At 39.1% G+C, this 26454-nt stretch overlaps 3 protein-coding genes across 3 annotated transcripts; 2 read left to right on the top strand and 1 right to left on the bottom strand.

The window, feature by feature from the left end:
• Nucleotides 1-1919: 1919 nt before the first annotated feature.
• Nucleotides 1920-4036, top strand: LOC131877523 (MRG/MORF4L-binding protein-like). Its single transcript, XM_059223213.1, has 2 exons — nucleotides 1920-2192; nucleotides 3502-4036. Exons 1-2 carry the CDS (start codon nucleotides 2012-2014, stop codon nucleotides 3924-3926), a joined length of 606 nt encoding a protein of 201 aa, XP_059079196.1. The 5' UTR covers nucleotides 1920-2011; the 3' UTR covers nucleotides 3927-4036.
• On the top strand, nucleotides 3930-14725 carry LOC131877521 (uncharacterized). The gene is made up of 8 exons (XM_059223211.1): nucleotides 3930-4451; nucleotides 7112-7394; nucleotides 7754-7858; nucleotides 7949-8101; nucleotides 8989-9244; nucleotides 11553-11778; nucleotides 13837-13999; nucleotides 14129-14725. Exons 1-8 carry the CDS (start codon nucleotides 4050-4052, stop codon nucleotides 14641-14643), a joined length of 2103 nt encoding a protein of 700 aa, XP_059079194.1. The 5' UTR covers nucleotides 3930-4049; the 3' UTR covers nucleotides 14644-14725.
• LOC131877522 (uncharacterized) lies at nucleotides 9252-24039 on the bottom strand. Its single transcript, XM_059223212.1, has 7 exons — nucleotides 23640-24039; nucleotides 22254-22475; nucleotides 18565-18807; nucleotides 18283-18504; nucleotides 17580-17792; nucleotides 17414-17495; nucleotides 9252-9523 (listed from the first exon to the last, which is right to left on the bottom strand). Exons 1-7 carry the CDS (start codon nucleotides 23755-23757, stop codon nucleotides 9439-9441), a joined length of 1185 nt encoding a protein of 394 aa, XP_059079195.1. The 5' UTR covers nucleotides 23758-24039; the 3' UTR covers nucleotides 9252-9438.
• Between the last annotated feature and the right edge of the window lie 2415 nt (nucleotides 24040-26454).

Below are 26454 nucleotides of genomic sequence, written 5' to 3' on the forward strand. Positions count from 1 at the left end.
GCCAACCTACTCTACTCTACTGAGACATAATCTTAATGTCCATGGATTCGATGGTTGAATAAGAAGAGCCCAGTCATTACAATGCATGATGCCACCCAATGAGACGTTGCCTTTGGGTCCCTAATTTCTGACCCCCCTCCCCTCCCCCCCCATCACACACACACACACATATATCGTTATTTCTCATGGCTCTATGCTTTCCCTGTTATTTAAAGAAAAGTGTGGATTTAAGAGGGGTTACTCTTACTGATCTTGTAATCTTGTCTCAAATAAACCCTCGCCATTGGCAGATGCTGCGCAAAATTAACTTATTTTAAGCTTAGTTTCGTTAAAATTACATTAGCGGTAACACTGTACTAAACTTTTCTTCTTCAATTTAACGGCTTCAAAACCATCCTTAGTCGAAAAGCTTGAGTCCCTGTGGGAGGCCAAACATGGCATCACAATAACAAATGAAGAGTCAGTTGGTCAGCAGTGTTGCCAGATACCATGTTGTGCCCCATTTCTATTTCTGAGGTGATCTAAAAACACAATGAGGAAGAAATTTGGTCAAAAGGTTACGGACAATGTCCTTGAAAAGTACGAGTACTTTGCTTCAAGAAGAGAAAAAATGTTGGTGCAGCTAACAAAATATTTTAGATTTTTTTCCCAAAAATGAGAAAAAGAAAAATAAATCATTTTTTGGTGAAAGTAATATTAGAAAAAAAATCAACTTGATTATGTATCCCAGGGGTATTCTCACTCTTTAAAATCATACTAACACCACTGGCAAGAAGTATTTTATATATGCAAACTGCAACAAAAATGTTAGACTAATCATCAGCGCATTAGTCGTTCCCCAATAAAATGAACGAATTACAGCTACTCTTACATTAGTCAAAAATAGCAATTCGTTACCCAACCATTACTCGAAAAAAAATGGAAGGATGTTACTCGTTACAAATACTTTTACGAAAATTTTAGATGACCAATATTTTATGTTTTACCCCATCCAGACCATTCTTCTCAGAAGAAATGGAGTTTTTTGACTCAAGCAGTTCTAATGCGTTACATTTGAAGATTTCTTGTCAACATTTTTCAATAATAAACCTTGGCATTTAGCCTTGGCATAATTGTTCAAAATGTATTGCATCATATTGCTTTGAGAAGTCAAGATTTGTAACCCTGGATGGGATAATGATTGTTAAAGGTTTGGAACAATATCGCAAAATTCATGATGGAAATCAGTATTAGACGCTGTGAAGTCGGTAAAGCTTCTCTGTAAGAAGCCCATACCTTCAGTGAAGTGAAGTGAGGAGGAGGCTTTGGAAATTTGAAGCATCATATTCAAGCAATGGAGACATTTTCCGTGCTTGAGCCCGACAGAATTTGATTGAGAAGATGTAAACCCTAGAGTAGCAAATGCAACAAGATTCAAAACCAATAACACCTTCAGAGCGGTTAAGAGCAAACACAATTTTCAACCCTGACTTTCTTTGATCAAACCATTCTAGATGCAATTAGTAAAAATGGTAATTTCCGTTGAGCTTTATGGTTCCTCAGCTGTCACGAGATAAACAAAAAAATAAAGGCCATTCTGGAAGCCGAAAAAGGAACGAGTAACGAGTAATTCCTGCAGATTTTGGGTCGTTACAATTACACAATTTTAAAATGTAATGCAATTACAGTTCCTTTTTTGAGAAAAGGAACGAATTACCGTAATTTCGTTACTTGTAATTTCATTACTAATGCCCTGCTGATCATATTTGTGCCATTTTCGACAACATTGAAACGATTAGGAATTCAGTAAAAGGCTCCTGCAACGATTTTTCTTCAAAAGGGCAGCTCTGTTGAAACATTGGGGAATTTTATCGGCACGAAGCATCACTGGTAAATTTTTGTGATTACTAAGCCAAGCCTTCTTTCAGCAGAACCTGGAAAACGTTTCTGGCAACACTGTCGGTCAGTCCATAACAACAATTGATCTGTCAATCGTGAAGCCGTTCCCAGCAAGCAAGTTGGAAGTGTGAAAATGGTGTTGAAACGCCCTTCTCGTCCATCGGAATCTTCGTCTGCAGCCACGCCCAAGGATCCACCTCCCTTGTGGACATCTGAGGCGGAGTTGTCCTTGTTTTCCGCCTTGATCCAACACAAAGTGGCCGGCCCATCCAAACATTTTCAAATGGCTTTGGTCACCGAAAAAGTCAATCAAGGTGAGAGATTTTTGTTCAGAATAAAACTGTAAACATTCTTGGTCTTTTCTCAGACTCCTGTAGGGCCCTTTGGCCACATTGATCCAAGCACTGAAAATTGCGCTTATGAGCTCATTGGCATGGTGTGTGAATGGGACAAGTGAGGGTGGTTCCAAAACCCCTTATTATTCCTAAAGTTTTGAGATTGTTGTGAGATGTGATCGGACTTCTTATAACCATAATGTTTTTCATGTCCTTGGGCCAAAACTTGAACACTTGCCAAAAAAGTAAGCATTGAATTTCAAAGCTAATGGTTGACATCATTGCAAGATTTAAAGACGATATGCGTCATATATGCAAAGATATGCAAATGCCAGGAATACTATCGGTGCTATCGGTGGAGTCAAACAAACTTCTTGAGAACATTTGTGTCCATTAAAAGAGTGTCCTAATGTCAAAAAGAAGTTTTAATTTCCTGTAAATAAAATGAAAAACAAAAACACCTCAGTGAATGAAATAGTAAATGCAGTTGTGTGCCTAGCATTTTGTAACTAAAAAAGTACTTACGCATTTTAAGTGCAGTGAAAACTAAGAAAGTTAGAGATTCATGGAAAGGTTGCGTAATTCCTTACCAATTTATTTAGAAAAAATAGTAACTTTCTTCCAAATTTGAACTGCCTACAGGCATCCATTATCAAGCGGTGGGAATTCACTTTGAAGAGGGCGATTTTGCAAGATTTCCACTTGCATCTGATCTTGGTTCTTTGATTCGTGAATGTGGTTAGAAAGTTTGGATACCTACCTTAGAGACTTCCAGTAACCAAGAAGGGTCATCATTAGAGACGGCTAAAATATGCTGAAAAATATCCATTTGATGGCACAAAAAAATGCGTGAAAAGTGGCCAAAATATGCAAACAAATATGCGCTAAAACCTAAAATATGCATATCAACTAGTTAAAACATGTCAAACGATTTACAACGGAAGCCAATAAACAAAAAAACGAAGCACAAATCATTGACTGAGGACGCTAAGAACGGTTTTGAAGGCAATAAAAAGGTAAAATGGCAGATATCCGGAAATATGTGCATTTGATTCATCCAAGCAAACCCGAATTCCATTGCATTCCATTGTCCATTTCTCAATATCTTCAAAGCCAACGACCTTCTTGGGCAAGTCAAGTTGCCGGTGAATCCTTTTACATTTACTCTCGATAGATACTTTTGTGCTCTTTTGCTCCCAATTTACGTCTGAATCTTGGTATCTCACTCCATATATCTTCAAGCAATCTCTACGTAAACGAGCTTCAAATTCACCCCTGTTTGTTTCAGATGGCTTCAAAGATATCACGGCTAATCAAATCTGGTCCCACATGAAGAACCTGTTCAATTTGCCGGCTGTGGACGAGATCGAGAATTCGGCCACCTGGGCCCAATCCCTCCAAGACGACCTCAACGTCGACACGCCCGTGGAATTCTCGTTTCCTCGCAAAGAATTCCAGTCCATTGTGGCCGAGATGCGCAAAAACGGCAAGATCAGCTCATCTTCCGGCTTCGACTCGGTCCAAGACACGCCCAACTCTTCCAAACGGGCCAGTAACAGCAGTCGAGATGGCAATTCTGGCGCTTCGAGTAACATCAACGCCAACAGTAACGCTTTATCGTCGAGTAAAAACGAGGACACGCCCAAGAGCTCTACCTCCAAACGGCCCACCCGGTCCACGCCCAGTTCGACGCCGGCCAAACGGCGCAAATAGCTTTCATGATAGCTTGCGAATGATATTCAAGCGAAATAGAACTCATCAACCATTATTGATCGGCAAAATCGACCCATTTAAGACAACGTGTGTTTTGTCATCTGTTCCAGGTAGTGGAACTACATGGAACCGCCTGAAAAGCGACCCAAGACGATGAACGGGGCCGAAGGGAAGGAATCTAGCTTGGATTTCTCGCATTTGGGTCGATTCCAAATGACTCGAGTGCTGAATGAGGATTCGGAATCCAAGTCCGTTTGCCTGGAAGGCTTGGTGGACGGGAAAAAGGCCGTTTTGATCCTAAATAAATTACCCTTTAGTGCCGAAACATTGGACCGATTGGTCTCGAAATCGGCCGAGTGTCGGGAAGAGATGCGGAATGACATTTATGGGAAATATGCGTGTCTCTTGGATCCGGAATTGAATCATGTCAAGGCCAATTTGATCTGTCCCGCCACCGAGAAACACATCAAGAAATACGAGTCCTCACCCCGTCACATAATCTATGAAACCCCTGCTATGTACAAGGTAGGCTTATGGCATTGGTTACATGTTTCACGTACCTTTAGATCTATAGATCTATAGTGTTAAGCAGAGGTACGCCATTGGTTGTCACGACCCTGACCCGTGAAACAGGGCTAATCAGGAGGAGGTTGGCAGTGATAAATGATGATACATATTCGTTAAAGATGGTGAGTTTTGTTTCTCAGTACGTTGATATGCGAGGAGGATATATCAAGTATTAATATACCACTTTGCTTAGCTCACGGTGGTACCCACGATACATACTGATAAAGATTTTTTGCTATTGACAAGCCTTCTAATAACGATTTTCGTTGTTATTGAAGCAAAAGGAAGAACTTTTGTAAAAGGATCATCTTGGATTCTAGCTAAGATTAGAATATTAATCCACTTAAAACCTACAAAGAGAAAATATTTTTAGAAATGTAATCAATAGATGTGAGGAGTAACTTTAGTTGCGTTTCGAACTAAAATTTTATTCCAATCCATGGAGCAAACGATAAGATATCTCGTTTTCAAAGATTGCATTTGCATCAAATTTGCCTACAAATTGCTCGGGTTATATCTAAAAGCAATTGCCAAGAGATACAATAAGCTTTATCTATGCCTAAAATATAAGTGGAAATATTTCATATTTCTGAAGCAGGTAGAAAAACCTAAATATAGTTTACAATATAACTTAAAACTTACGTAATGTCAATATTTCATTATTGTGGTGCAATACTTGTCAATCGCAACTTTAATCAAACTTAATTTTGAATTTTGACAAAATTCTATTAACGTTGAATAAACACATCGCTAGTACGTAGAAATTGATTATTGCTAAAAGTGACAAATTTGAAAATTTAGCTGTCACTTGTATCGTTCAAATATTTTAGGAACATGATAGGTTTTGGCACTTAAGTAAAATGGCTTGCAATTTTACATCCATTGCAAGTTTTAAGCGACATTTTTTGCTACTTTTAGCTTTTAAAGAAATCTTAAAAAAAAATGGAGAAATTTTATTTCTTGTCGTGACATTGAAAAAGGCAATCATATTCCTTGGCAATAACTAGAAAAAATAATTAAGCCATTTTTCAATCTTTTAAGCTGTAAAACGCAACCTTTAAGTTGTGATACCTAAGAAAAAAATTAAATTTTTATGTCAATACATAACTAAGAGAATGTTTAATACTGATTGACTACGTTTTTGACAATGATGCATTTTAATGTACTTAAAGTGATTTAACACCCTTATCTGAGCTACTTTTAAGCATGTGTATTTCACAAAAGTTGTTACTTTTGCTTCTTTGACAAATAAGAACATATCTAGATGTCTTGGCATTTGAGCAAACACAAAATAGAAGACAGTATTGGATGAATAAAAAAAGCTTTTTATTCATTGAAGTCCATTGCTCGAAGCATATTTAGCGCGAGTTTCTACCAACTTCCAATAGATGGCGTCAAACGTCAGATCAAGAAATTACATGTGGATGGAAATGGTCTGGTTTTGGGTCCCTTTTTTCGAAGAAGGCACGGAATGTGTTCCGTTGTTTTTGAATCAAAAATTCACCTTCTGCTTAGCAATCAACAATTAAAGATGTTGTAAACTCCATCAATTTTGATGTAAATTCCAGTAATTGAGGATAATTTCCGATTTAAGACTTACAACCAGGTTTGACAATCCTTTTTTCACCGATAGCTTCACAGAACCCGATCCCATCAGTGAGCTCAATCAAGGATTTTGGGACAATTCTCCAAGATAAAGCTTGCGGCGGGATAAATCAATCATTGAAATGCAGAGACGTATTTACCATGAAGAATCAGCAGCTTAGCCGTATCTCGAAGACGCTGCCCCAATCGTGACCCCAATGATCCCAAGGGGGTCAAATAAGATAAAATAATTGCGCAGAAATTTCACGACATCTGTTGAAGGGATGTCGAGTCTATGTTAGGAAAAGCCTCTTGGAGCTTTGGAATAGTACAGTATTCTTCGTAGGCATAATCGTTTTTTTAAATGTTAATGTCTTTAAATGTTTTCATTCGGCTTGTCCTAAAAAGAGCTAATGAGGGGTCAATAACAATTTTTTTTTGTTGAAAATTGATCATGGGCTTTGAATTGTACATAACTTGATGCTGCACTGTCTTCATCGATTTTATGCATCAGATGTCCTCCCACTTTTGATTTTAAAAGAGACTTGGTTGGGTCGTTTTTGTTGATAATCCCAGACCAGAATTTTGCAAAAGTGTGCCCAAGATAGTGCTGGGGTTTTCTAAAGTCGGGTCAAGCAAAAACACTCGTCCTACGAAATTCCAAGAAAAACTGAACAAAGGTTTTTGGGGCGAGTCTGGACTCGAGTCCTTTCTAAAAGACTTTGTGTCCGGTCAATTCCTCCAAACTCGAGTAAATGACTCGAGTGCACTTGGACTAATGTCCGGACTCGCCCCAGCACTAGCACAAGAGCAGATAATTCGGACGCTTTTCATGACCAAATACAGGAAATCTTACCAATTGTATCGGTTCACGAACCCGGAAATGAGAGCTAGAAAAGATGACGTAAAAACAAGCAAAAAAATTAGTTAAACAGGGGAAAACCCTTCTGAATTGCATATTGTATTTCAACAAATTAGATTTTGTTTCTCTCAAACAATAATCCAAAGACAAATAAATATCTTTCTCCCTTCAGGCCTTAACCAGTCCCTTCTTGGAAACTGAAAAGTTCAGCATTGAGTGGGTATATAACTTCTTGAGTAAAAAAGCCGAGGCTGACACGATTGTCTACGAGGATCCGGATCCAGAGACTGGATTCATCATGGGTCCGGATTACAAATGGAACGGCAAACAAATGGAGGATCTCTACGTGCTCGGGATTGTCCATAGCCGAAAACTCAAATCCCTCCGAACACTCAATCAATCCCATTTGCCATTGCTCAAGAAATTATGGCTGGACGGCACAAAAGCCATTCACGGTAGGTGCTGCCCTCTGGAATCGAAAATCGTGTTTCATTGTTATGGCAATATTTGAGCAAGAGAAAGCTCTGTCCTCCAATCATCCTAATACGGTGTTTACTCATCATGAATAGGGTTTAACAATTTCATTAATGAACCCTCCAATGGCCAGTTCGAATGCAAATCCCCTTTGAATTCAGAAATAGATGCTCCAGCTGCACCCTTGGTTCTCATATTTTATACATATCTTTGATCTGATTCCAATAACAAATGCTTCAATCAGATCAAAAGCAGTCCGTTTTATCCAGGTTTCCGACCCTCTTTGTCCTGATTTTCCCCGTAATTCCTCCTTTGAATTTTCCTTTTCTTGCCATTCCAGATAAATACAAAGTGGAACCCTCTCAAATACGAGCCTATTTGCATTATCAGCCTTCGTATTACCACCTTCATGTGCATTTCACTCACGTTCAGTATCACGCTCCAGGTATGCATACATCACGGGTAAATAGTAATCCACCATGTCAATGACTGATGGGATCAATATCCGTTTCTGGTTGGCTTTGTATCTATTTAGGTATTAACGCCGAGAAGAGCCATCTTTTGCCCACGGTGATCTACAATATTGAGCGACAGGCTGACTTCTATCAACGAGCTATCTTACCCTTTGTGGTGAAGGAAAGTGAAAATATCTTCCAGTACTATAGAAAAGCGGGGTACAACTTTAAGAGTGAGTATCATTAATCCAATCATTTGATATACCTCTACCTCAATTTTAACACCCTGAATTAAGCCATGGGACGTTTAAATAGATGTAAAACATGTCTTAGAGGTGTTTGAGATCGATCACAAGTTCATCGCATTTTTGTGTTGCCTTTCTTGAATGGGTTCACATCAATTGTTTTTTACACAAGTCATAACTTATTAGGTTCAGGTTCTAAATATAATACTCGAACAAAAGCTATGTTTAAGTAGCTTAAAGATCAGTGGTTCTGATGAAATTGGCCCGTTTCTGAAATGATTTGCCGTGGAAGTACATGTGGATTGAAACTTGATATGCATCAGATATATGCATTTTCTGTTTCATTCGTCTACAACGTATTTACACTGCTATAAATTCATTTCAATCATAGTGAGACTTTTGGGACATTTTTGACGTCAGGAAATCACAAGGAATCAGTCAATTATGTCAAAAAGTCCAATAAATGAGTTAGAATAAAGTAAAAAATGCATACGCCAAAAAATGTGTTTGATATTTCTAATCTTTCAGCTCACTTTTACTCTCGTTACAAGTTGAGCTTGCTTTCATTGGATTCATTTGACTTTCGCATCATAAAGTTTATTTCAAACAACTCATGGTTCTTATTGACCGTCAATGGATATTTTTACCAAGCGAGAAAGATTTATTGCGCTTTCTGGCATCTAAAAGTGGTCACCCGCCAAAGTCCTGAGAGCATGGTTGAACCATGCCAAATAGCAATAGGAGTACCCTGTCCATTATCGTTAGTGCCAAAATGCGGCACAGTATATCTCTTTCTGTTCCCCAAAATGAAACCAAAGCTCAACAACGTTAATCTCCATTCCCCATGATGATATAGCTTTTCGTGCGTTCCCTAGGTCCTCAAATGAATCCTATCTCGATTGGAACTCGTGTGGAAGATCCTCTGAAGGCGGCCTCCAGTCCCCAAGGCGTGACTGGGTTGTTCCAATTTTTCAAAGCCTTGGGCAAGGCCAAACACGAACCTTGTGGAGAGCATTGGAACGTGACCTTTGGAGAGTCAGCCTGGCGTTTGGCCATCATGGCCATGTGCGTGTCACCCAAACTCGACCGGAAAAGGCTCATCCAATGCGCTTTGACCTCAGCATTCACTAGGTAAGATAGTTCCCTTTGGTTAAATAAATCGAGGGAACAACATTTATTTATGTAGAATTGAGTCTCTTTAGTTGAGGCAAGAGTCATGGCAAATCGGTTCCAAGGCCCTTCTTTATCGTTGAGTTATAAAGAAGGAAAGTGTCATTTTGAGACGATCTTAGGGTTAGAGATCGGCAGAGCAACACCAAAGAGCATCAGATTTCCCGAGCACGCTTTATTTGCCGAATAGGTCTTATTTCCTGGGGAAACGTTGGAGCAAAGTTATTTCCGGGAAATACCCTGAAATGAAAATATGACGATACGCCATTTGATCCAGATTTTTTTTTTCAGAGATTCTGGAAGACCCTAGTCATGTTTAGATGTCATTACAAATGTATTGAGTAATAAATTTTAACAATGGAAAGAATTAAAACACTCTAGTCCGAATTTTTGTTCCAGCCGCATAAAGACTCGTAAGACTTCCCTTAAAACTTGTTTGACTGGACAGGATTTAAAATTGATTTCTGGTTGACTTGGGCTCAAAAGTGATGTTTACGCCTCATAGGTTTTCTCCGAAGGCGAGATTCGAACCACGCTACTATCGGGTACTTTAGACCACTCAGCTACCATGGTTCCAATGTTGTAATGAAAGGATAAGAACATATTACTTGACTAAAATCCAGAAAAACGGTCTTCAAGGAGAAAGTTTGTCTTTGAAAATCAACATACATCATACGAATTTGGTTGTCTATGAAGCAATTATGATGATGTTTTATTTAGGGTTTCGGGATAACATTAAAGATAGATAAGTACCAAGCGGGGAAAATAAAATAGAATGGATAGTAGAATGTATGAGATCCCTAGGTTGGCCCTGAACCATGTGGTTTGTTTTCATTAATTACTGATTAATCTATTTCTGAAATGTTTATTTCACCTAAAGGGTCAAATTGCACATGCAGCAACGAGGTGATTTGATTGCATCACTATCACAAGCATGTTTTGTTACAGTAGAGACAGTTGATTTATCATCGTCTTTAAAAACTCTGCATGATGAAGCAATTCAATGTGACCCGACGTCAGAATCAATCATTTTGTTTGTTACTACTTACTCATCTTTCATCAAAAATGTAGTACGGAAAAAGGACATTCCTTTCTCCCTGTTTAAGTCTCAATTTATAAGATTGGCATGATTGGCAAGTTGTTTTAATCTATAAACTGGTTGCCACCAAACAAATATTAAAGCGTATACCTATATAAAAACAAACCAGTATTAAGAACAATGAAGTCTACCTCTCTTCTTTGTCAGACTCGAATTGTTTAATTTGCTGCCCTCTAACGTCCATGGAGAAAACATAGGCGTTGTTGATCCTTCAGCATCTCTCAACTCAGACTTGGACAAATTTTTGACCAATATGCCTGATCAACCCGGTATTCAAGGTGCAGCCAGATTTGTCCACTCTAATTCGTTGGTGGATCAAATATTATGTAAACATAAAATCAAGTGACGTGAATTCCTTATTCCGTTTTATGGTGCTGAGATTTCCATTCCCGGAAGCGGTAATGAAGTCTGCAAAAAAAGTCCGCTTAAAATATGTCTGTGAGGACAATATTTGGATTCAAGGGCATCACGCATTCTACGTATGCCTTTATTTAAGTAGACAGGAATATTGGAGCTAAAAGACGACTTAAAGATAGCTCAATGTAAGATTGTTAATGATGCACTTCAAGGATAAGGAAGGCTCCCAGGAGCGGTAAGGAAACCCCGAAAAAAAGCCACCTTTACAACTGTAATACTTACCGCCATGATTCACATTAGGCTTATTTTTATGCTGGCAATTATATTGAACTGTCTTTTGATGCTAAACAAATTTGAAGCATATCATGCCATAAAAATACTGTTGGAAAAATCTTCATAGCATATCCGTAACGAGAAATCTTTCGAACCCTGGAATTCTCATCGGAATTTCATTCCAATAAAAGGGCTTTTGACTTGGCTCGTGGATTAAAAATGACAAAAGTTGGTCCATATTTCTTGATGAATGGCTAGACAAGTTCCTTAAGCAAGATTGCACCAAAAACAAGTCTCCTGGGTTGTCAACGAAACCCATCCATCTTCAAGGGCTTAAAAGATAACATTCCTCGACGCAAACTGCAATTCAGGAATCTCAAGCCGTCAAATCAAGTTTCTGTTCGTTCCAAGTTGTGCCGAGTAGTTTGGCAAGCCAAGCAAAAATCCTCTTTCGATTTTCTATTGAAAAGCAATGAAAAAATGGTGGTTCCCAGAGTCGGTCGAATCGCCCCTATCTCATATGTTCTCTATCCTTTTCAGTTTAGGAAGTCACACGGATGACGGTTCCGTGTGGGCAACCAAGTTGCGTGAGGTACGTGGGATCCTCTTTGAATCGATGTCCTTATCGAAGGCTTGTGAACTTTTTGATCACTATGAGACCCACGTGAGTGCTAGACGGGGACTTCCGCCAAATTCCGACGAGGAACGGATTTACCGAAATCTGCTCGAGTTTGAAGAGGCTCTTTTGCTCTGGGAAGAGTTGAAGGTAGGTTCCCTATGATATTGACTTACATTATTTCATGTGTGGTTGAGAAAATCTAATTGAAGTCAGTCCTGAAGGGGGCTCGACAACACATGGTGAAGAAATAAGACCTTTCCGATATGAGAGGCGTCTTTCACAACATGTAATTAGTTGAAACGATCAATACGTATGTTGTGTGCTCCAAACAAAGTGTAAAATGACAAGTTCCTTGAATCATGTATATAATGTCATTAGAACTAACTTATCGACCCACTGAATAACAATTCGTCTAACTTCATGCCAAGAGTTCACCACCATCGATCCATTGGAGAGTTCGTTGCCTCGGTTAGAGATTTTCTTTTATGGAAACCGGTTTTCATGAGTAGAATTTTGACTCTCAACGACGCCAAAACAACAACAAAGTATTAAAGAATATTACAAATTCATGTATGATAGATTGGACACTACACCCCCTCGGGGCTACTAGCGCTAACCCCGACTGTTAGGAACTTTATTTCATGTGTAGCTGCAAAGTAAGTTTCCAGGCACTAGTGGAGAAAAATCAAAGTTTGACAAATCAAATCTTCATATCATTTGGAGTCAAAATTATATCTTTGAAACCTGTTATTACAAAAGAAAACTTCATTTTCCATGGCATTCACTCTCTTTGCCTGAAGATTTTGTAAGTTTTGATCTAAAAAAAAATTGACATGGTTAACACCTTGAACCTGTTTATCTTATAATTCCTTCTTGTTTAAAAAGAAGCTCAAGCCAGCATTCACTTTATCCTTGAAACTCGTTGAAGGTGAACTCATCCAAAGTGTCTCTCCTGTATTTACTTCCTTCAAGCCTTAATTTGATAAAATTTATGCAAAGAAAGCAACTGCCATTGAATAAATAGATATTCTTCAATCGTCCAAGGGCGTTCGCAGACGAAAAATCTATTGACTGGAATAACAAAAGCTTTGGACAAAAAAAAAACGAAATTGGTCAAAATTTTCTACAGTTAATTTTGTTTTATGCAGTGGGCTTCAGTCCTTAAAAATTTTACTTCAGGTTGAAGGTGATACGGGCACAATAACAATGATGCATGAATTCAAATTCTGAATCCAAATTTGAAGCCTACAAACCAATCAAATATGATTTAAGTAGGATTGGACTAAATTTGAGTGATATTTTGTCTTCAATTTGAGCCTCAGTTGCTGTATTGATGACTGACCGATTGGTGTGAGACGCAAAGAATTATTTGATGTGGTTGATTTCAATGCAGAAATGAATTGTCACGGCATCTTTGTCCGGTTGTATCAAATGTAGTACAATCAACCTAATATGTGCTTCTTTGTACAGGGTGGATTTTATAAGGTGTTACAGAATTCGCTTCGGCAAAAGTGACTATATGGCTGAACCATTTACTTTCAAAATTGGTGCCATAATTGCCAACGGCATTCGCTTTGCATTGTCATCATTGCGACACTTGTTGAACAACAACTTTCGAAGGACGGAAGCCAAGGTTAGCGAGGCATTTCTGGGGACAGTACAGAGAGCGCCAGCGTTGAGGCTGACAGTGGATGTTTTCTGTAAATATTTTTGATCAAGAGCGACCAATTTGACTAATCTCTTATATACTGAAAGAGTGTTTTTCGAAGAGTCTAAATCCAGAATCTGGTGTATCTAGAGCAATTTTCAAAGCGGCAAAACATGCTTTTGTTTGTAACACTTTATCCCGTCTACCCTGTATAAGGCCAGCTCATGGAAACTAAGAAAGAAGAAAGCGTATTTTGATGGGCGAATTGTAAGCCGTTTTTTTTATTACGGAGGAACCATCCATATGTTTTGCCATAAAGCTAATCCATATACACAGGAGATAGACCAAGTTATATTCATAAACGTCAAATGTTAATTCATGAGAGGTGAAAAAAATTTCTTCATTATCATATAAGCCTCTCCATTAGCATCACCAAAACCCTTATATGTTTACTTCCATTGATAAAATGTAAATAAAAATGTCCAATGAGATGCATTATCACATAAGAAAATATGAGCTTAATGAATTCACTCGACGTATGGTTTGATTCTTTACAGAAAGAAGGCGAGAACCCCCCTATCCAAGATCTTTTGAAGAGGATGTGTCACGCCAAGTTCCCCGGTCACGAAAAATATGAAATGTTCAAAGATGGAACCGAGCTTCAAAACCTTTTGTACTTCTTCCTCCAAATATCATGTTTGAGCTCATTGAAGCGCACGGGTAAGCAAGCAAGCGACAGACGAGCAAGCAAGGCTCTCTATCGCTTTTGGCACTAAATCTCCCTGGGGCATTCAGCGAGTCTCAAATGGCAGGCATCATCATCATCATATATCTTGTTTTTTTTTTCAGGCTGGGTGAACATGAAGGTTCGCGACCCCGAAAGAGTGGCCGGTCACATGTTTCGAATGGGTATGATGGCCATGATACTGGAGGATCAGAAGTCCGAGGCCATTTTAGGCGGATCCGCCATAATCTTATCCATTGTCCATGACATTGCGGAATGCATTGTGGGCGATATCACGCCTCATGATCCCGTCACGCCCGAAGAAAAGCATGATAAAGAAATGGCGGCGATGAAAACCTTGGTGGAGAAACTGCCGGGTCCACTGGCTAAAGATTTATATGATGCTTTCTCGCGATACGAGTTCCAACCCGAGAACGACAGATCGGCAATAATGACCAAAGACTTGGACAAGTTTGACATGATCCTTCAGGCAATGGAGTATGAAGAGCAAGCTCCTTCCAGAGGGGCATTTCTAGAGGATTTCTTTAACTCGACGAAAGGGGTGTTTCAAACTGAGAGAATTAAAACCCTGGACAAAGAACTTCGAGACTACAGGGCCAAGTTTCATGAGGCCAAATGAAATGAAGTATCTACTATTGAATGTTGTTTGTCCACACTAGACTGTGACTTTTTTGTGACATAAAGTGTTGTGTGGCAAAATATTGCGTTTGCATTTTGCTTTCACCAGTTATGAAAAAAGGTTAAGTTGAAATATCCAATAGAATCAGGTACCAGACAATTTCGTAAAGTTTCCTTCACAAATCAAAAATTGCGTTTGGAGCAAAATAAAACACTTGAGTGGTATTGGCGTCTCATCATAAAACGAAACATCGAACAAACGAGCGAAAATGTTTTGAGAGACAATAAGGGCCCTTATTTGCAAAGTCACATGGCCCAAAGAAAACGGGAAGAGGCACGGTAGATTGCTAAATAAACTGCTCTTGCCTTCCATTGAACGCAATTTCTTTTCCGGACATTATGTGACTCAGGTCACTAGTCAAACATAATATTTTAATAGAATTAGCCAAAAACATAGACGCATTATAATTCAATAAAAAGGAATCGACCCAATCGGCCCTTTTTTTGGTAGAGGCTGAATGACGAAGCGCCCTCTGAAGTGCAGAGCGTAAAACATATTTCGTGCAGCATAAGGCGTCCATGCATCAAGTTAAGGCGAATAAGGAGAGGAATAATACGTTGCGCCAAATGCCTCTTATCGCCCCTTGATTGAACCGCCGACTTCTAGAAACATCTCTGAAAGTTCGTGGTTGAAATCACACCAAAAGCATGCAATAAACTTTTAAACATAATTCAAAGATTAAATAACTATCGTTTCTGGCTTTCACTTGTGGTTTAAATCTTGAGGCATATTGTCCCAAAGTTAAAGAAGATTAAAACTACATTTCTTTTGCAATAGAGGTTTAAAGCCATCAAATTTGCTTTATGATTTTGACCCATTCAAACCCCTTTTTATCGAAAACGAGCATAAAAAAAAGTATATTATTACAATTTTGCAGCAAAATGTCCAAAAGTCCACAGCAAAGTCAGAAACAAAAAGGGATAAAGTTTTAGGCTTGAATGTGCGTTTTGAAGTAAATTATGTACTTTTACTTTGGCGATACATAGACCACTGAAAATTATGGACGTATCTCGATGACCAAGACTAGTCATCAGGGCTGCACCATTAGTCTTGTCATGTTGCAGGTTCGCCCTGTCCATAATAGGTTTCTTGAGCTCAAGAAAACGCAATTTTCAACATTTGCCTGGCAGCCCTGACATCTTGACTAACAAATCGGACCAAAGTTTCTACAGACAGCCTAAAGGTAATTAGGGCTGAATTGGCTTTTTTATGGCTAGTCTTGGTCCAGGTACGTCATTAATTTTCAGTGGTTTATGGGCGATAGTAGCTAATTTGTGAACCCCTGGTATACAGTGACTTTCAAGCTTTCCTTCTGAGCAATTGAAGTTCGAAATTTTGAGGAAGTTACAACAATTATCCGTTGTAAGACACAAAAACTTCTCATCAAGTCAATTTCAAAAACTTGAAGAGCCAGCCCGAGAAGGACAGCTCTGCCAATATTGTGGTCTCAAACATTGGCTGATTCAGCGGCGAGTTTCTTAAATGCTCGTACCTTTGAGTTAGAGAGCCCTCTACTTCGAGTTAACGCTTGGACGTCACCCAGAATGAGCACCCGCTGACCACTTTTTAGCGGTTAACGTCCAAGCTCCTAACTCCGAAGTACGAGCTTAAAAAAATCAGGCCTCTGGTCGGGCTTCTCTTGAAACAGCGAAGCTCAAGGGTTCAGAGCGAGGTTGTGCCCAGAAAACTCGAAATTCAGTCCATAGCAAGGTGTTTGCAAACTAGATTACATTTCCTTATGGTCTCATATACGGCCCATGAATGATGCACAATCACTCGGGTCCTAAGGGGTCCTATGAAGACTAATTACCCAAACTAGTAGTATGTAGGACATAGTATAAAAACTAAAGATGCGTGGGCACTGGAAATTTACATTATAAACAGGGTTGTTCAATAAATGTGAGGAAAATTGATAAAAAATCATTTAAAAATACAACATACAGGGCATAGAATAGTACTAAATATGCATAAGAACGGGTGAAAAAGGGCTTTCAGAACAGGCAGTCAATTCTACTAAATCATTATAGCAGGTATAATTTCTCAGCTTAACTGTGTTGGAAGCCAAAGCACAAACAGTGAAGTGCACTAGTTTAGTAAAGAAACCCTGTATATTTGTTTTGTACAGAAATGGCTTGCGTCATGGTGAATTTTGAATGATTTTCCTACAATACATAACAACACGTTGGTGCTCAAGTAAAGTATGAACTACTTTGAGGTTATTAGTCTTCTGCTTAATTTTCTGTGAAGCAAATATACTTTGAAAAGGGAAAGAAATGAATCAGTCAAGACTTTCAGTCAAAACGGAAAAATGCAAGATGGTTCTCAAGGAGGTCATTGTTCATATTCAGAACTATGATGAGCCAAGAAGAAACTGCGAAAAATCAATCGCTGGACATCATTTCAAGTTTTTGAAAGCTCAATTGCAAGTTCAAGTCATTGCTTTTTTTCCGTTACAAACGTCATTCAATGTATTTCCATGGGTAAGATTGCGCTATTTCACCACGTATAAAGTTTGAGGAATTGCGTATATTAAGGAAAAATGGGCATAAACTATGACTTTATCCTCCATCATATATTATTTCAGGCCAAAAGTGCAATTGAATTCCTCAAAAATGAAGTGACGTGATCAAATACGTGTTGTTGATCCAAGGATCCAATATTTTGACAAGTCAGAAAGCTGATGAGCAAATCTAATCCTTGAAGTGTTTACCTGTAACCAGAACCATGACCACCACCGAATCTGTTGCTGCGCTTGGTATTTGGAAAGGAGGGTGGGCTTAAACCATCACAACCTGGTCATTCAATGGCAAATGTATTCAATAGGCAATGAAAAACGATTTGATTAAGCTCCAATCCAAATTAAGGTCGATTCTAACCTTTTAACTCGCAAATCAAGTGTGCCACATTTTGGGAATGGGAGGACTCTTGTTTCACACAGGAGCGATCAGCAACAAAGATAGTAGAAGAGCCAGATGAATGTGGACCTGAGCACCAGACGTTGAACACATTTTTGTCGTAGCGCTTCTCAGAGTTCCAACCCCAACCAGTCCAGTGGGAGGAACAACGCCAGCCATTACATTTTGTCCAGCCTTTAAAAGTAAGTAAAATAAAAGGAATTCAAAAATGAAACCATGGAATAAACAAGACACCTCACCGAAGATTGGAATTTCAAATCAACACTTCGATTTTCGATTATTGAGGTAATCATTGTCTTTAGCAAATTTGCCAGAATAAGGGAATCTGATCAATCAGGGCAGACATGCTTTTTCAACGTTTTTGGAACATTAACTTAAGCTTTTAATATTAAGCCTTTTGTCTTTGCTCCTGATAGCTGGTTCACATTTATTATACAGTGCGCCACGTACCGGTACTTCTAGATACTTCTACTCTTAGAAGCTCGTGAGTGTACCATGCAATTTACTTTTTGGAGATTGGCCGAGTGATATTGCTTTGATTAACTTTCGTGTAATGTTCACAAAATGAAGTTTGAGTATACATGTTTGGTACAATGGACAGACAAAACGCGATTTGTTTCAATCGATTTTAAAGTTTTAATGATGATTCACTTTGATCACTTACTTAAGCCAATGCGATAATCTCCCGAAAAAGTCGTCGAATTGAAAAAATTCAATTGGAAAACAGCAGACTGAATGAAGGCATATTCTTCAGCAGTTTCCATGGCAACTAATTTCCCTTGAAGAGTTTGACATTTTCTCGATGCATCCCACTCCCTTCGTCTTTGATTGACAAATTTGTATCTCGAGTCCTTGAATCGGTAGAAATCTCCAGATAGCCTTGTTTCTAAAGAAACCAATCTCATAAATGCTTGAAGTTATTTCAAAACTGCATTGACTGACTTACGTCCCAAGCAATACTTTGGCATTGCAATAGCAGCCGAGTTATGATTCTTTCCATTTGCCGCCACTGAATGCTTCAAGTAACAAGCATTGCCCACAAATGAGCTCCATGGGTGAGCCCAGACAATTGCCATACATTCCGGATTTGCTTGACATTTTGTTTGACATTCCATCGGATCTGCCGTTTTAACGCTCTGACCGATATCGTTTCCTAGGAAATCCGTGGCATCAATGGAACACCCTGGAACTGTGTAAGTAAATATGACCACAACTAGGTAGATCAAATAGAGCCCGGGTATCCCGTTAGTACACCAAAGACGACATCTTATATTCCAATATACTTTGTAGATGAACAAAAATCAGGTGGTTTATGGTACGAAAAAATAGCCGTATAGGCACATGACCGTCAAGTTTTTGCCTTCATGGAGGAAGCACATCATATTGTCTTTCAGATGACCCTGTTCCTCAACGACGTCTAGGCAAGATTAACCATGTGAAAAGGAAACACAATGTCGCCGTTCTTTTTTTCGGTCTTCCTTACCGTTACTGTGAATGGGATCCCCAGCAATTCAAGGCGGAAAAATGTATTCACCTTACTTGATTTTACATTGATATAATATTTGATCCACCAACGAATTAGAGTTGGCTGATCTGGCTTGCCCTTGAATGTATGATTTTAATCAACTTTAAAGAGAATTGTGGTCATAACTTTTTATTCATTGGAGATGAGAAATTTTTATTTCATATCATTTTTAACATAACCACCGCCGACTTCAATACATTCAATCAATCGAGAGTGTCACTTTTCAAAAACGTGCAACACGCCACCGGCCGTGAGCTCTTTCAAAGCCCGCTCCACGCCTATTCGAAGTTCAATTTTAGAGTCAAAACAGATTCCTGAGACCTTGGTTTTTAATTGAGGGAAGAGCCAGAAATCACAGGGTGCCAAATCCGGAGAACAAGGTGCGTGGGGCAAGATCTTGATACCTTTTTTGTCCATGAAGTCCGAGATGGCTCGGCTGACACGTGACCTGGCATTATCCTGATGGAGAAGCCAGCCTTGGGCAATCTTATCCGGTCTTTTTTAGCGCTAATGCTTCAAAAACGTAGACAAGACCTTGATGTAGTAGTCTGAGTTAATAGTGTGGTCCTTGGGTAGATAGGTCTGGTAAACCGTCCCCGTGGAGTCGAAGAAGGCAATCAGCATCATTTTTTTCTCACTCCCAACAACCTTGGCTTTCTTTGGGGGTTAGAACCCTCAGTAAGCCACTGAGAAGACCTTCTTTTCATTTCTGGAGTCGAGTCGAGTATCCATGACTCTTCCATAGCCACAATGGAGCCAGAAAGGCCTTTCCTCTCAGGAAATAGGCCGATTCGATGTCTTTCGCCATCTTCAAATGTTGCTGTTTGTGGTCGTCTGAGAGAAGGCGAGGGACCCAATTAGCAGACAGTTTTGACAAATTAAGGTCATCTTGAAGAATCTTGTAAACAGTCCCATACGACAGGCCAGTATCCAATGCTATATCTTGGATGAGTATTATTCTCCAGTCCGAAATCACAATGGCCAAGACCTTGGCGATATTGTCTTCAGTTCTCAGTGTTGGGCTGGGGCATTTCCCACGCTCACTTTCGATGCCTATACTGCCTTCCTTGAACTGTTTGAAGAGTTTGACGACCCTGGATCGGTTAAGACAAGATCTCCGAGGGCCTCCAAAAGTAAATTGAAGGCCTCAGTGGGCAGCTTCACAGCAAATGCGCAAGTCTTGATGGCGCCGCGTTAATCAGCCATTGTACGTTTGAGAGAATTACTGAGGGGTGTTCCAAGGTCGCCTGCCTTGAATCGAGGTGCAGAAGTTGTCGTTCATTTTTTTGGATGACCCAAAAGACAAAAGCTGTGCGGAATATTCTGAATTTAGTAACAGAGACCTTTAAGCGTTATTTGTTTTGGCATTTTTGCGCAATTGCAATAATCTTCTTTAAACTTGATTTCCCCTCGTAGGATTGATCAGGTATTTTGATCAAAAAATTGTCCAAATCTGACTTAAAGGATGCTACTGGATCAGCACCTACGTTTCCCTACGAATATTTGAGGGCAGCAAATTGAACGATGAAGGAACTCGAGAAAGAACAAAGGGGGACTTCATTGTTCGAACTAGTCTGGATTCTCGAGGGCTTGAAGCTGCTCTCAAAACGCACATTAAGCCTCTACGGTTACTAGAATTGACCCTAAATCCTGGGTTCATGAATGCTTTTGAAAACGTACAGTGTCAGATCCCTTTCGTACCTTCTCTGAGTACTGTACAATCCCAACCTTTCTAACCTCTCCCAATACGAGGGCTCTTTCATTTTTTCAATGTGCCTAGTGAAACATCTTTGGACTTGTTCGACCTTTTGCAAACCTGCTGAACTAATTGGAGCCCAAATGGGAGAGGCATATTCAAGATGTGGCTGGACAATCGACTTGTACAGAGTTAGCATCGTGATGCTATCTCTGGACTTAAACGTGCGATATATCCAACCACACATTTGAAAAGCTTTACTAACTTTCAACTGGATATGCTCATCGAACTTTGAATTCTTTTGGAGGACTACACCTAGATATTTCATAGATGAGACCTGCTTAATGTCCTTACCTTCATCATCTAATAGTGGAGTCTAATGGCGTCGACCAAAAGGTCATTGAGAGGAATTTCATTTCATTTAAGGCCATGTTACTCTCAGCAACCCAAGAGTAGATTTGATCGAAAACCCAAGAAATACTGATTGTCAGAAAAAGTGTTTGGGTGCAGGATGGCACATTTTGGCACACTTGGGTTATGAGGGCAAAACGGTTCCCTTCTGGCCCAAGGACTACTGCAATTCGCCATTGCCCGATTGGATATTATTATTTTTATGGCGAGGTATTATTGAGGCAAAGAAAAGGAACAAATGAACCACTCATCCAAATTTGAGCTCACTCAAGGCAACCTTTAGGAGCTAATGGGCCATCTATCCAGGGATTGAAATCCTCAATGCAATGAAGAGCCTCGTGGTCCGTCAAGGGGCCGTGAGCAAAGTCAATTGTAGTGGTATTGAACATGTATCAAATACTATTTTCAAGCATCCGAGCTTTGACCTATAAGGCTTGAATTTGATAATCAATGTAAATAAAGAAGTGTCTGGAGTGTTTGAAGTCATCAAATGGAATTTTTCGCTCAGGCGCCATGTGATTTTGATCCAACTTTGAATTATATAGCACCCTCGTGGTCTTTGGCACTTCAAAGTTATGCCTTCTAAAACCAGCATGGTTGCCACATGGCATCTGCCCAAACATTTTTATCTTTCTTTATGAAAATTGTATGTTAGATCTCTCACTCATTTACATGCAGCAACACTCGGCAGAACAGGGAACATTTGTTAAACAACATTAAATTGCTAGAGCACACCTTGTTACGAAATTGTTTATTTTACTTGGATTGAGCCCCTGTACATAGGGATTATTGAATTGAGGAGTGGGCTCGAATATCTAATGTTCTGCCCCGATAGTTTTTTGAATTATTCTATCGTTGTTTCAGTAAAAAATCTTGCCTGCTTAATGTGGTCCAGTAACCTCAGGTACACAAGATGAAAACGCTTTTGTTTTGAATGTCCGGCAATTACGCTTTTAAATCAGTCTTTTTGGGAATGAGATTAACTCTGACGTATTTAACCTACCGCAAAATTTTGGCATTGTGTGCATGTTTGGGTTGTCGCTCAAGTGGACCTCAGATTTCTTGCTTCTCCCGTAACATATTCTTTCCTGTGAGTTATAAGTCACATGTTCACATTCAAGGTTCTCGTGACAAGATTTGTGACACATCGCCATCGATGAGTTGTTTTCTACAAATATTTCAGGTTGTTGATAATTAATCCCATCCGAAACACAATGAGTGATTCCTGAAACAACACAAAAAGTGTAAGCAGGTTAATGGTTTACAACCTATTTTATTACACTCCTTGAACAAATATACAATTTAAATACCAGACTAGTGTTGCAATTGTAATGTCATTTTCATGTAATTGTAATTAATTACATTTGAACTCAGACCAACAAAAAAATATAATTGCAATCAATTACATTTTCACACACATGACATGTTTTCACACACTGAGTGCTGAATTTTTTTAGACATATATCATCGTTCAGCACAGGAAACCTTTTGTCTCTATGATATGCTCTGGTCAAATCTACCTCATTCAAATCCAGCGTCTTCGGCAAATCCTCTGATACTAAACTACTAAAAGATCTTCAGTTGGTCTTTTTCTAAAAAAAGATCAGTGCGAACAATTTTCGTTGTCTTTCCATAAATGTAGAATTGCAAGAGGTCATGAAATGTGTATTTTCAAAACATTTCTGAAGAAAAAAAGAAGATGCTGGCCACACCAACGGCACCATCTTAAAGTGAATCTTGCTAAAATCACCAAGCAATTTCATTTAAACCCTGGGGGTAAGTTGCAAGCAAAAATGGCAGGAGAATTTCAGAACAGAGTCCGTAAAATGTTTGCAAATGACCCATGACTTGGTATTTTAGTATAATTGAAACACACTTGAAAGTTCTTGGATTACAACTGAAAAGTATTGCGATTGAACAAGTTTGACAAGAAAGCAAGTGTACATAAGTAATTACATGTAGTATTTTACAAGTAATGTACTAATAATTGTAGTTGATTACATCTATAAAGAAATTGACATAGGTCTAACAAAAAGAAATGAACAGGAATATTTTACTGCCATGATCAATTTCAAGAGGTGCGCCTAAGAAAACAAAATTGAATTAAAACAGATTGCCGTTTTTCGTGATCATTAATAGATAGACAAGCTTGCTCCAAAGAATATCAGAGGTTCCCTATTAAGACGGAGTTCGGTTTTGCCATGTCATTTAAGTAAATCTGACATATCAGTACTTTGAAAGCAATTTGAAGAAAGAAGGAGGTTTAAGAAAAGCTCCAAACCTCTCATCTATATTGTACAGACCCAATGTGAAAAACCCAAATCAACAGTCCTAAATAGAAATTTCCTAAAGGTGAGAACTGTGTAACATGGGGATGCTTCATACTTACGAAAGTTGTCAAAGCACGCCTCATTTGGTTCGCACGCCCAGCAACAGGCAAACCATTGCTTGATTAACATGAATAAGATGACCTCATTGACCAATTCGACCGACCACCCACTACTCATGATGAACCATGAGCTATTGAAGGTTGTTTAGACCTATTTCTCTATACACCTTGGTTTAGACTTTTCTGTTGTTTATCGGAACTCATTTCACAACGAATTGGTCAATTCAAAGATTTATTGTTTTAGCTAGATATCCTTAATAAAGAGATGCGAGAGGTTTACTTGTCAAATAAGCGAACAGAACAAAAACAGAACTATTACCTTATTTCCAAGTAAAAATGAATTGAGTAGAGGAGGTAGGTAACGTGCAACACTATACACTATTGTCGGCCAATTTCTGTAAAGATCAGCTGTATTTGCGAAGAAATTTGCAAATAACCAAACATTGCCAAAACCTATGCGCCAATGCACGTTCTGGAGGGCTGTAAGGGGTATATTTGTCTTCTATGTTAAGCCATGTGTCGATGAAAAGGAAAGTTACGACATCATTTCTTCCGGCGCAAGGGTTTGAACCTGCAATACCAAGGGAGCAAATTCTTGCCTTGTCTACACTGCCTCTTAAGACCGATTGGCTAGACTGGCATCTCGTTTATCTTGAATATATTTTGTGTTGAAACTAATTTAGGTGCAGCAAGGGCAAAGCATTCATTTTAGAGGCTAATGAGTGTATTGCACAAAAATTTTGATGTCAAGATCAAATTTCATTACATGATAGAGATCAGCTTACTGGTTTTCAAGTTACTTGAAAATAATGATAGGCTAATTCCTCTCCAATTCACCATCCATCTCATTATCATTTACTTCTTACTCCATGAAAACACATGAAGATGTGCCTGATCTTTAAAGGAGAAGTGCAATAATCAATTAAGAGTGGTTCAGGGGTTCATGTCAAATCCGATAGTTATTTTCTCTCATGCAAACTCTAACAGATAGGTGAAACATACTGTAGGGCCCTTTGAAGTCAATGGTGAAGCCATAGACAATGTATGGGTTAAGACTAACATGCTTGGAGATCAATGCTTTAGTATTTTTTCAACTCCACAGAATTTAGTTGCAACTGGTCATTGCTCTATTAAAGAGTTTGTTGAGATCGGCTAGGCGAGTCAAGATGAACACTTAGATGAGCTTGTAGTCACAGATCAAGATGCTTTGGAGGGATTCTAGAGACTCTCGAGCCCTCCTGGCCCTGATGGTGTGCCATTTCAGTCCCTAATGAGATGTTCACGATTTCTTGCTCCTGTTTTCTCGTACTTGATGCGTTGCATCTTGGATCAGGGCAAGTTTCCCTCTTCACTGAAGTTAGCTCACGTTGTTCTGATCAGGTCGCTCCCTTGTAATTATAGGCCGATTTCTCTCCCTTCCAATGGTGTGATGGTGCTTGAGAAGATTGTAAAGTTTAAAATTGTAGAATTTCTTGATATCTATGAAGTCATTCCTCCTAGCCAGCATGGGTTCCAAGCACATTTTTGCACGGTTGCCCAGGCATGGGTTCCGAGCTCATTTTAGCAGTTACCCAGCTGATAGAACATATAGAACAAATTATTGATTTGATTTGAATGTATTTATAAGTACAAGTACTTTTTTCATGGTGAGTTCACCTTTGGTACATGTTACACCGATCAGGTCTGGATTAGATTGTGACTAGGACATGCAGTTTGAGGAAACATATCATAGGGGATAACTGACTGATGGCGCACTTGAAAGGGCTAATTTTTTGGACAGTTCGAGATTCAACGGAGAGAGCATTGCGCAGTTTGACAGCATTGATAACAAAATGGTTGCCCCGCTCAGGAGGCCGAAGGTCATGTCTTATTGTGCCTCGAGTGGCTATGGGAAGGTTAACTGCAGGCAGAAAAGACTTATTCACTCCTTTTGTTAGATTATTGAGAACTTTCCAAACTTCCACCAAGCAGCTCTGAATTGCAGTTTGGTTCAGTGAATGGAAGCTATTATCGGAGAAAAGTTGCTCGATTCTAATAAGGTTGTTTTTTGTTTTTCACGATAAGAAGTGCGTTACGTCATAAGAGCAATCTGGAGTCGATTTTGAGAGGTGTTGAGTGGGTCTTGTTCAGTGAAACCATAGATAACTTCATATGTGGTTTTCTATGAGTGAAACGCACTTGTAAGTAAATTGCCGAGCAGTATCGGATTTTTCCATAGACCAGACCATGGACCACGTCCTTCAGGGAGCTTCTCGAAACCTCGTTGTGAAGAATTTTAAGAATTAAGAATGAGGAAATAGAGAGGCATGAGTCAGTTGATGTTATCTGTCTTGATTTTGTCAAGGCCTTTGATAAAGCAGATCATGGCCTTTTGTTGAATAGACTTCATGACATTGGGATCCAAGGCAAGGTTCTTAATTGGATAAGAAGCTTCATTCAGGATAGGAAGCAAATTGTTAAGTTCGAGGGATCCCTTAGTGACACACATGATGTCAAGTTGGGTGTTCCCCTGGGCTCCATATTATGTCCTCTCCTTTTCATCATCTTCATTGCTCCCCTTCAGAAGCTTAGTAATAGTAAAGTCCAGTATATCTTCCTCTGCTGATGATACAAAATTAGTTTGCGGTAAGAATGGTCAAAATTCTGGTTGTCTAATAGTGGTCCTAGACCAAACCTACTCTTGGGTTGCTACAAGGTGGTAAAATATCTGATTAGCTCATCCAAGAGTGAATTTGACTCATAAATACGAAAAGGAAAAGATCCTCTTTTTTGAAGGTTTAACCGTCATGGCAGGGTTTGGTCAAATATTTTATAG

This window comes from Tigriopus californicus, chromosome 3 (assembly GCF_007210705.1).
Source record: "Tigriopus californicus strain San Diego chromosome 3, Tcal_SD_v2.1, whole genome shotgun sequence".
NCBI lineage: Eukaryota > Metazoa > Arthropoda > Copepoda > Harpacticoida > Harpacticidae > Tigriopus > Tigriopus californicus.

What these genes read in the sequence shown, in the direction of transcription:
- LOC131877523 (XM_059223213.1), top strand. Translation starts at nt 2,012, where the DNA reads ATGGTGTTGAAACGCCCTTCTCGTCCATCGGAATCTTCGTCTGCAGCC. An exon ending in CACCGAAAAAGTCAATCAAG is followed by an intron (nt 2,193 to 3,501) that starts GTGAGAGATTTT and finishes TGTTTGTTTCAG; the next exon opens with ATGGCTTCAAAGATATCACG.
- LOC131877521 (XM_059223211.1), top strand. Translation starts at nt 4,050, where the DNA reads ATGGAACCGCCTGAAAAGCGACCCAAGACGATGAACGGGGCCGAAGGG. An exon ending in AGCGGGGTACAACTTTAAGA is followed by an intron (nt 8,102 to 8,988) that starts GTGAGTATCATT and finishes TGCGTTCCCTAG; the next exon opens with GTCCTCAAATGAATCCTATC. An exon ending in TTGACCTCAGCATTCACTAG is followed by an intron (nt 9,245 to 11,552) that starts GTAAGATAGTTC and finishes TATCCTTTTCAG; the next exon opens with TTTAGGAAGTCACACGGATG.
- LOC131877522 (XM_059223212.1), bottom strand. Translation starts at nt 23,757, where the DNA reads ATGAGTAGTGGGTGGTCGGTCGAATTGGTCAATGAGGTCATCTTATTC. An exon ending in GGCGTGCTTTGACAACTTTC is followed by an intron (nt 22,476 to 23,639) that starts GTAAGTATGAAG and finishes GTGTTGTTTCAG; the next exon opens with GAATCACTCATTGTGTTTCG. An exon ending in CTTGATTTGCGAGTTAAAAG is followed by an intron (nt 17,496 to 17,579) that starts GTTAGAATCGAC and finishes TTGAATGACCAG; the next exon opens with GTTGTGATGGTTTAAGCCCA.